The 11,458-nt window shown below is 39.1% G+C and overlaps 1 protein-coding gene across 1 annotated transcript; it reads right to left on the reverse strand.

Annotated features, from left to right (window-relative positions):
* Positions 1–692: 692 nt before the first annotated feature.
* Positions 693–8,696, reverse strand: LOC121530375. Its single transcript, XM_041819362.1, has 2 exons — positions 8,578–8,696; positions 693–2,150 (listed from the first exon to the last, which is right to left on the reverse strand). Exon 2 carries the CDS (start codon positions 2,075–2,077, stop codon positions 1,403–1,405), a length of 675 nt encoding a protein of 224 aa, XP_041675296.1. The 5' UTR covers positions 2,078–2,150; positions 8,578–8,696; the 3' UTR covers positions 693–1,402.
* Between the last annotated feature and the right edge of the window lie 2,762 nt (positions 8,697–11,458).

Genomic DNA, 11,458 nt, shown 5'->3' on the forward strand with positions numbered 1-11,458 from the left:
TTTATTTATTTTATTCAATAGGCCGTAAATTTTTGGGATTTTCAAAGTTTTATAGGTTTTTCTTTTACACCGAGTGATAAAATGAATTACGGTCCACCTTAATGCTTTAGTGCATACATATGTACGAGGTGTGTTCAAAAAGTAAGGTGACTCTTCAAATTTCGCGAATTTCAAATTTTTCGATTATCGATTTTTTTGTTTTGTTATATTGGTACACTCTTCCTAACATCTGTACCAAGTTTCAATGGAACATCCTCTTTTGTTTGGTTGTGAGAGGCGTAAAGTTACAAGTTGTTTTGCGGAGCTCGGCGATTTTTTGCTATCGAAAAATATGGATCAAAGGATTTGGATTTTTTGGCCAAAAACAACACCACAATAATGCCTCAGCCACCATATTCACCGGATTTGGCCCCATGTGACTTTTTCTTGTTCCCAAAACTGAAGATAATCGAAAAATTTGAAAAATTTGAAATTTGAAAAGTCACCTTACTTTTTGAACACACCTCGTATAACTTCTAAAAGGTTTCGATAATCGAAAAATTTGAAATTCGCGAAATTTGAAGAGTCACCTTACTTTTTGAACACACCTCGTATATGTGCGTAGGCCTGAAAATTTTTATTTTTTTTTGCCGCACAATGATTTTCACAAATTTTATTAAGTTTGTTACATAACATGCACTTTATAACTCGTAATTCACTTTCACTCGTTACCTGTGCACTCCTGGTCAGAGTAAAATCCATATGTTCCAACTCGCAAGATGAGATTGGAAATTGAAAATCCAATAAAATGCCGAAGTTGTGGCCAACTTGCTGATGTCCCAAAGAGTCGTCTGGAAAGGGTCCACCCGGGGGCGCCAAGTCTGGAGTGGGTCCACCCGGTGGCGCCAAAAAATGGATGTCCAAAACGGGAACGTCCTTCTAAAGTGGTCCTGTGCCACAAGCAACTAAAGGTCCAAGTTGAATACTAACGGTAGGCCAACTCGCTTAGACGGACGGGACAGACAATAAAGTTGATGCGTTATGGTTCAGTTGTTCTTCTCAAGTGCCCTTTAATTTCCAATTCATTTGGCTTTAGAACTAATGCGCTCGCATAATTGCGCGTTTATGTGTAAGCATGCAAATTCCAGTATGTGTGACAAAGTGAGCGTAACAATTAAAGAGCGCAATTTGTACATACATATGTACCTTAAGAGTAGCAATTCAAAAGTCCACAGAGTAAATTTACATATGTAGATATGTTCCTTAAGAGTAGTAATTCAAGAGTAAACAAAGTAAACTTAAGCTTAAGCGTATTTATAAAAATGTATGCAACTATATGAGCAATTATTTAAGTTGTTATTGAATATATCTAAACATGAAATGAAATGACTAAACATCGGCCGCGTTGAACGGCTGCAGGGCTTCAAGATTCCTCAATTGGTAAAGGAGCTAACCGATGAATAGAACGCTTATACACGCCAGATTTAGTTCTGACGACTTCCACTCGAACCTTTCCATCCGAGCCTTTGATCACCTCCTCGATGATTCCTAGCAGCCACTGCTGCGGCGGACTGTTGTCCTCGTGGACCACGACGATAGTTCCGATTTCGATGTTGTGGCTCTCGCTCAGCCACTTCTGCCGCTGCTGTAGACTCAGGACGTAATCGCGTTGCCAATCTACCCAAAACCGTTGCTTGATGGCGGATATCAGTTGCCATCTCTTTAAGTAGCTCAGTTTGTCGTCTGTTACTGGCTGACTGAACACGAATGGCAGCGCAACGAGCGTTGTCCCGACCAACAGATGGGCTGGGGTAACTGCTTCGCCATCGTTGGGGTTGGAGCTGTCCACGACCATGGGCCTTGAATTTAGAATGGCTTCTACCTCCACCAGCACGGTGTTCAGTTCGTCCTGCCGGAGCACTGCACTTCCCACGGCCTTGATCATTAATCCTTTGGCCGATTTTACGGCCGCCTCCCAGAGGCCGCCGAAATGCGGCGCTCGGGGCGGAATGAACGAAAAAGTGATTCCTCGGGTGGCAGCAAATTCCATTATGGCATCCTTGTTGGTAAAGAAGTGATCCTTGAACTCTTGAAGCATCCGAGAGGCACCGACAAAATTGGTGGCATTGTCGCAGTAGATCTTCTGTGCCCGCCCATGCCGGCCGACAAACCTAGACAAACACATAATAAATGATTTAGAAGTGAGGTCTGAAACAAGTTCTATGTGAACAGCCTTAGAGGCAAAGCAAACAAATATGGCAATAGACATCTTTACAGCTGACTTCCCTCTAATTCTTAAGGTAATGCTATTACAAGCTTTGACGAGCGTTCACCAACCAAATTTCATGCCGAAGAATAGCCACCAAGGCACGTAGACCTGCATGACAATTTGAATGATGTAAATATTGTAGGTATAATTTAACGAAACGGCAATCTTTTGGCATGAGTAACGGGAATTTAGCATTGTGTGGCATAGGCGCTTTCAGCAAACGACCGCCAACTCTGAGCAGCCACCACAAATGCTTGACAGCTTGATGAGGATACAAAAATGGATTAAGTTTCTGATAGGATGGTTGTAAAATCAAGGATTTTTGTAGCTTTGTAATTTCAGTTGCGAATTCGATTCGCTGCAATGCAGACAACGAAGTTCTTCTGCTGATGGCACGAGTGAAGTCTGCTTGTGCGATTTCCCATTAATAAATCGAAGCATGTATGACATGATGCGCAGAATTTTCAAATATGATGAAGACTTGTTAACCAGATCCATAAATGGATTCTTCAGTGCATCGGCCGCGATCAAGACTGTGGTATCTCTCCGCATCTCTAACACAGAGAGATCTTTGGGGGGTTCCAGGTGGTGATTTACTGGCCAATAGGCTCGGTTTTCCTTTAAGAAGTTTGGGCCCGTAAACCAAATTGATTCCACGAGCTCACTAGTTGAGCAGCCATGTGAAAGGATGTCCGCTGGATTCGCGCTGGTAGGCACATGATGCCAGACAGCTTGCGAAGTCAATTCTTGAATCTCTGCTACACGATTCGCAACAAATGTGTGCAGGTGTGATGGGTGCTTCTTAATCCAATACAGCACCACCTCTGAGTCCGACCACAAAAAAAAGTCGTCCACTGGTGAGTTCAACATATCCCTAATTTCACTCCATAACTTTGCCAGTAAGTGAGCAGCGCAGAGCTCCAAACGACTTACTGACTTAGTTTTGAGAGGTGCTAGTCTGGATTTTGCTGTGAGCAATCGTGTAAACGTTCTTTCCTGATGCTCCACTCTGACATAAATGCAGCAGCCGTATGCTCCCTTTGACGCATCGGCGAATCCGTGAATTTGATATTTCATATTTTTTGCGATTCCAATATGACGAGGTATGCTGAGTGAATCTAGATTTGAAAAGCAATTAGTTACCGATTTGAATTGTTCAAGTAAATCTGTGGGCAATGCTTCATCCCAATCTAATTTATGCAGCCAGATTTCTTGAATAAGAATTTTAGCGCGAGTGACAATTGGACACAATAATCCAAGCGGGTCATATAAACGTGCTACAAACGATAAAATAGACCTTTTAGTCGGCACGAAATCGAGTGAAAGATGGTCTGCGGAGTATTTAAACACATCACTTTTGGGATTCCAAATTAAACCCAAAGTTTTGGTGTCATCTTGCGACCCAATTGGAGTGGATGCATCAGAAACTTGAAATTGTTGGCAGTTTGATGACCATTTGGCTAAACCAAATCCAAATGGTTTTAATACAGAGTCCAACTCCTGCTGCAACAATCCTAATTCCTCTGGCGTTTCTGCACCCGCTAATAAATCATCGACATAAAAATCATTAGCAATTGATTTCGATGCTAATTTATGCATCACTCAAGTATTTCAGACACCGGATAGCCAAAAAAGGTGCTGACGCAGTGCCATATGTAACTGTATTTAATTGATAAATTTGCAATTGGTCGTTAGGGTTCTCTCTACAGCAGTAATTGCGTAAGGAAGTAAACGGAAACGAAGCAAAGTTGCATAGAGAGATGGTTGTATCGTTGGACCAACTATAAGAGTATCATTAAGCGATATTTGTGATGATGTTTTGCTTGACGCATCGAACACGACTCGCAACTTTGTTGAAGAGCTTTGCGGTATGAGCACACACTGGTATGGGATAAAATAATGTGGCTCACACGGGATTGTGTTATTGATTGCACTCATATGACCTAGTGAGATGTATTCTTTCATAAAGGAGATATACATATCACGGACTTCTGCTTGTTTTCCCATTCGCCTCTCCAAGCCAAGAAATTGTCTCTTAGCTGTCTCAAAGGACGAGCCAAGACACGTCGGACTAGATTTAAACGGCAATTTAACACTCAGCTTGCCCGAGGGTAATCTGTTTACAGATTCAGTAAACGATTGCTCGCAAAGAAGCTGTTCTGGGGTATATAAATTTGGATTCGAGGTTTTTGGAACTTGATCTAGCTCCCAGAATTTTTTAACAATTGAGTCTAACGACGATTCACCAGTTATACTTAATAATGATGTTGAGCAAGCTTTCTTATTTTGTGGGGTTTTACAACGACCAGACACAATCCAACTAAAAACTGTTTCATGTAAAGTTAAAGAATCTTGTTTACACCTTAGACGCCCATCTTTAAGAAGATCGAAGAAAGCGTCTGCCCCAAGCAGCAAGTCTACACGTTGCGGCTTATGGAAAAGGGGGTCAGCGAGATCAATATGACTTGGAATGTTGACATTTTCCACAAGCCTTTCGGGTTGATAGGAAGTGATAGATTTTAGAATACTTAATTCAGTCATTGTTTCAAAGGAATTCAAACGAGAGGCAATATCAGTTTGAACGGCATGCCGAATGGCAGATTTTGTCTTACCTATGCCTATTAAATTGATGTCTTTTCGAGATTTGGGTAATTTCAAAGTATTAGCAAGGTTTTCGGTAATAAAATTTACCTGAGACCCAAGTCTAAGAGCGCTCTGGCCATGTGGTAAGATCCCAACTGATCCTTTATTTTTATTAATGCCGTAGCTAATATGACTTGATCAGAATCACTAGCAGCAAGATTAGTGGATGATAATTAACTAGATGTCGAAGTTTGTGCTGGTAGAGCTTGTCTAGAGGATTCCTCTTGAGTTTCTGTTTCGTACCTATGCAATAGAGTATGATGCGGCTTAGAACAGACTCTGCAAGTGCTCGACTTGCAGGCTGTAACTGTGTGATCTTTTCGCAGGCAATTTATACACAGAGGAAATGATTTAACGAACTTGAAACGATTATTGCATGGGATAGCAGCAAAAGAAGAACAAGATTGTATATAGTGGTCATCCGATTTGCAAAACGAGCATTTTGTTTTATGCTGTTCATTTGGCTTAGCCACTGCTAGCGAAGTTCTTCCTCCCTTTTTTCCTCCATTACGCTCATATTTTAGAGCTCTACGAGCTCCCCCTCCTGAAGAATTTTCTTCAGCAGAGAGGTGCTGATACCTTTTATTAAGAGCCTTTTCGCAATCATCCCAAAGTGGTAGTTTTGTATAATCTAAATTCTCCTCCCATTTTGACCGTGTCGAAGAATCCACTTTGCTCATAACTAAGTGTATGAGCATAGCGTTAGAAATCTGTTTGTCATTTCCCAATGACAATAATGACCCATACACGGCTCTTACTGTGTCTATCAAGGAACGTAAAGAGGATGAAGCAGGGCCTTGCATCTGCGGGAGTTCAAACAGCTTCGAAACGCTTTCAAAAACAATAAGACAACTATTATCATAAACGTTTTTAAGGCAGATAACGCTTTTGGGTAATTAGCATCGGTTACTTGATACGATTTCACCGTGCCTAAAGCCTCTTTCTCTAAGCAAGACAACAAATAGTTGAATTTTTCAACATTTGAAAGAGAAAGGTCATTCTCAACGAGGTTTTCGAAAAGTCCAATGAAATTTTTATATTCCGTATACTCCCCACTAAACCTTGGCAGCTTCATGTGAGGAAGTTTTTGCCTTGAGCAGAAGTTACGCCAAGCATGGTTGAATTTGCTTGAGTGTTGGCGATGATGTGGTGCCTAGTACCTTTGCTTTTTAATAAAGCCTTTGTTTTCGCACATAAGTCTTCTAAGTGAGCTCGAGACACAAGATCTGTATTAATGTCATCCAAATCTTGGTTAATTTTAAAGGCTTTTTCTACATATTGGTTTAGTATTTCTAAACGGCAATCAATTTCTACTGGGTCGACGTACCCTGAGTACTTTTGAACTGTAGCTTTAACGCGTTCTATATCAGCAATAACATTTTTATACTGCATTAACAATGTATCGAGGTGGCTTAAAGTGGTTTCACCTAGCGATCTGTTTTGACCCTTTCCCTTTTTTCCCGTCATAATTATACAACTCTGCTCCAATAGCAGCCAACAATTATCCAAACGAAATTAAATGTATTTGAGAAAAAGGAATTGATGCAACACATGTGGCCGAATGCCAGGAAGCAAGGCACATGCACTATGTAAATATATGTATGTGTGTGTGAGGACAGGTTAAATTTCGAACAAGAGTCGCCGAACACCACTAAGCGATACACGCACTGTATATATTTGTGTATGTGTGTGTTAGATGAGCGTTAAATTTCACTGCCCAAGCAGCAATACAAATAACGCAAAATTAAAGAACCGAATTCGCTGCCCAAGCAGCGAAAATGCAAAGACAAAAAAGGAATAAAATTCACTGTTCACGCAGCCAACAAAGTCAAAGCAACAACAACGAAATTCGCTGCCGACGCAGCATCAGCACCAAGGCGCAAGCAAACTAATGCAAACGGGGGTGGGTAATTTGCTTTGCACAAATGACGAAAGAGAGAACTGAAAAAATGTACGGTAATTTGTCGACTGTACCGACAATGATGCGCACTTCTCTATTGGCGCAAGTCCAACGGCACTTTTTTGCACTGAATCAGGCACAAAGAACACCAAAATTATGAGCTCAAACGGCTTCTTCAAGTGCAAATCAATTAGGGTGGTCCTAAAAGGTTACCACACACAATTTATATTCGATTATTATTATTTTTTTTTTTTTATTTATATATTGCCAAATTTATTTATTTTATTCAATAGGCCGTAAATTTTGGGATTTCAAAGTTTATAGGTTTTCTTTTTACACCGAGTGATAAAATGAATTACGGTCCACCTTAATGCTTTAGTGCATACAAATGTATGAGCAAACTGAGCATAATGTTGGTTATACCACAATTTGAAGGTCCAACAATAAGAGCTCTTATTGTATTAGGTAAGAGAGAACTATTGCGTGGGGGTTGTTTTTTCTCGTTTTCATCGTTGATATTTCTAACGATAATTTTTTGTTTTTGACTTATTAAACGCATTCTTAAAGCTTATATACCTCATTCGATGATAAATCTTTGATGATTAAACATCAATATAATGGGGAAGCGTTTTAATAATCGATTCATTAATGTTTTCAATTGTAAACGAGGTGGTGGTCTTGTCAACAACTTAATTAAAACATTACCGTTTGAAGCCCATATACCAGGATATAAATTTTGTGGGCCGGGTACACAGTTAGAAAAACGTTTGTAACGAGGTGATCAAGGAATAAATAAACTGGATGAGGCTTGTAAAGAACATGATATAGCATATTCCCATAAAATGGATTTACATGAACGTCACATTGCAGACTCTATATTAATTGATAAAGCTTGGTCACGTGTAAAAGAACCAGACAGTACTCTTGGTGAAAAAGCAGCAGCATATTTGGTGAGCAACATTATGAAAGCAAAGAAAAAATTTGGAATGGGGATATCAAAATCAAAAAAGTAAATGTAAAGGGAAGACGACAAGGAAAAAAGTAAAGATGACGAATCTGTCGACTGTTATTAACGCTGCTACTAGAACATTAAAAAAACAAAAGCCATTGGACATTATGAGTGCAATTAAAATTGCACGAAAATCAGTTCAATCGACAATAGGTTCAAAGAAAAAAGTGAAATTACCAAAAATAATTAATGTACCCAAAATTGGTGGATTTTCACCAATCGTATTTATTTTGACTGCCCTAAGTGCCCTCGGTAGTTTAGCTAGAGGAAGTGCAGCCATTGCAAAAACAATAAACTATGATAGAATGGCGAAAGTAGATATGGAGGAGAAAAAACGACATAATAGAAAAATTGAAAGTGTTGCTGTAAGCGAAGGGTTATATCTCAAACCGTATAGAACCGGTTATAGAAACCATATAGTAAGGGAAATCGTATTAAGAAGCAAAAAAACTAATATGTCAGACCATGTAATATCAATGGACCACAATGGACTCAAATATAGACATCACAACTTTTGCTCAAAAATATATACCAAATTTTCGAGGAGTATTTATGAGGGATTTACTTACACACTCTTCAAGAATTCGAGAATGTGGTATAGTAAATTTAGATGATTCACAATCAAGTGGTTCACATTGGATCGCATATAACAAAAATAGAAACGATATACATTATTTTGATAGTTTCGGAAAGCCACAACCACCTATAGAACTTATCAAGTATTTGGGGAAACAAATACAATACAACTACGAGAGAGTTCAACATTTTAATACATACAACTGTGGTTCGCTTATGTCTTTCAGTTCTACTTTCCTTTGTCAATGGACTGAGTCAATAACCGATCGTTTTGAATGCCTTACAGTTAGTGGGTTGAAAACAAATGTACCGTATATACGTTTGACTGTGTGGTTTCTGGATGGTATAAAAATCGGGACTGCTAACTTCAAAATTCACTGTCCAAGTTTCGACTTTACATTAACAATAAAAACAACTGAATAACAATAAAAAAACAACTGCTAAACAACAAACAAAAACAAAAAAAAACTGATTAACTACAAAAAACAATTGATTAACAACCAAAAACAACTAATTAAAAACAAAAAAAAAATTATAAAACAAGAGGAAACGCTATAGTCGAGTGCCGCGACTATAAGATACCCGTTACTGTTTTACACAATTTAAAAATATTCATTTTGCTTGTGGAAATTCACAAGGCGCCACGTATTGTCACAGAAAGCACGTTGAGTAACTGATAGTGACGTCACTGCCCATGTGAGGCCTTATAACCTTAAGATCTTGATAAATAGCGAAATAATGTTCCGATTTAAAAAATCTTTGGTAAATCGATAGATATTAACAGAAATAAGTTAGACGCCACAGTTTTCCGCGGTTAGTGGGAGATAGAGTGGACGGGACTCGGGACACGTTGCATTGGCATCTCTTAAATACGTGTCCTTTAGGTCCCGAGACTTTTGCATTTTTGGTTTTCCCGATTTTGTGGGTGTTACGGTAAGCGTGGCTATATGGGAAAAAATTAATTTTCATTTGGGGCATCATTAAAAATTTGCATGCTTAATCCGAACTTTTTATCTTTTATAGTAACCGAGATATCAGCTTTTCTTGAAAATGCGAAAACCGTCTTTTGAGCTTGGTGGGCGTATAGGTAGGTGCGGACGGATAAAAGCACCACTATAAGATGCGCTAGCATCTAAAGATTGTATTTCAACTTTCTAGCTCTAATAGTTCCTGAGATTTCAGCGATTTTAGTTTTTCGCGTTAGAGTGGGCGTGGAAGGATGCTGTAATAAACTTGCGCTGCGTAGGGACCTCAAGAATCTTCATGGTTGATCTCAACTTTGTATCTCTTATAGTTCCTGAGATCTCAGCGTTCATACGGACCTATAGCCGGACATATATCAATCGTCTTCGCCATTCATCCTGATTAAGAATATATATACTTTATAGGGTCTGAAACGCTTCCTTTTATCTGTTACATAGTTTTCAACGAATCTAGTATACCCGTTTACTCTACGAATAACAGGTATAATTAATGGAATATAAATAGCAATATGATGATGTTCAATATTTTTAAGCTTATGTTCCAGTAGGGTTGCAAATTATAGTAAACAATTAAAGTCCAATCCGTTTTCGCAAGTTGACTCTTTCCAATCCTTTCAAAGGATATTCCAGATTTCGATGCAAATTGAGTAGCGTTAATCGATTGTGCTGCTACTAAAGGTAAAAGAAGAAGCATAACTATTAACGCCATTGTTAGTGAAGGCATTGTTGATTTCTTTGGCCTTTTCGCTTTCAGGTTTATTCTCATCTTCCTCTGCGGCATCTGGATGCGTATAAACACGTTCCTCATCTCTCTCTCTCGTTTAAACATTCCTTTACTCGTTTTGACTTCTACAACTCTGACAAAATTATCCTTGCCATGAATTGTCTTAATTATTCGTCCCAATGGCCGACTGCAAAACTGGAGTATTGTCTTCCTTTATCAACACTCATGCTCCTTCCTTTACGTTTTCCGAGCATCTTCTCCATTTTTGACGATGCTGAAGTTGTTACAGATAATCAGTTGACCATTGAGTCCAAAACGCATGCTTTAACTTGGAGACGGCTTGCCATCTCTGTCCCAATGATTGTGGTTGCTGAGTTGGCTCACTATCTGCTTGTGCAGTTAATGATTAATGATTCCAGGGGTAATGGTTAATGGTAACCAGGGGTAAGTGCCGTCATACCTTTTGGATCGGTCGATATCGGAGCAAATGGTCTTGAATTCATGATAGCTTCAATTTTCACTATCACAGTTTCTAATTCTTCATAGGTCAGATCCGCTGTAGTAACATTCTTTAATAATAAATGTTTTGCCGATTTTACCGCCGCTTCCCAAAGTCCTCCAAAATGCGGTGCTCTTGGTGGGATAAACTTAAAGTTGACTCCTTTATTATTGCATGTCTCCACTATACCCTTTTGACCTTTTCTGAGAAGTTAGCTTCTTCCAATTCTTGAAGCTTATTCCTTGCTCCAACAAAATTCGTAGCGTTATCTGACATTTCCCCTGACGACTTATGAATCGACGAAGTGCTGCCAAGAATGCTTCTGTGATTAAATCGCTGACTAATTCCAAATGCACTGCCTTGGTCGCAAAGCAACAAAAGATTGCTATGTAGGCAGTATGTGGTTTCTTTCCACGAATTTTATAGTGAATCTTAAATGGTCCACAATAGTCAACTCCAGAATTAAGAAATGGTCGAGCTTGTGTGACTCTTAAGGGTGGTAACTGGCCCATTATTTGTTCCATTAACTTTGGTTTAGCTCTGGTTCATTTGACACATTTTACAATGACATTTCGAGCTATTGTTTTTGCCTTTATTGCCCAATATCTTTGCCTTGATGTGGCTATTAGGGTTTGGGCTCCACAATGCATATTTTCCTTGTGGATTTTTTCAAATATTAATTTGACTCTTATATGGCAGTAGCACAGGATGTTTTGCATCGAATAAAAGCTCAGATGCTTCCAATCTGCCTCCAACTCGAATGAGATCATCGTGATCCAAGATAGGCGTTAGGGCGCTGAGTTTGCTGCCTCGTTCGACTTCCCGGGATTTCCTTAATTCTTTGATTTCAGCGCTAAAATTATTGTGCTGAATTAA

The sequence above is a fragment of the Drosophila eugracilis genome, unplaced genomic scaffold (assembly GCF_018153835.1).
Source record: "Drosophila eugracilis isolate 14026-0451.02 unplaced genomic scaffold, ASM1815383v1 contig_634, whole genome shotgun sequence".
NCBI classification, from domain to species: Eukaryota; Metazoa; Arthropoda; class Insecta; order Diptera; family Drosophilidae; genus Drosophila; species Drosophila eugracilis.

Bases quoted from the DNA above. Each gene is read 5' to 3' on its own strand.
- LOC121530375 (XM_041819362.1), bottom strand. From the start codon at position 2,077: ATGCTTCAAGAGTTCAAGGATCACTTCTTTACCAACAAGGATGCCATA.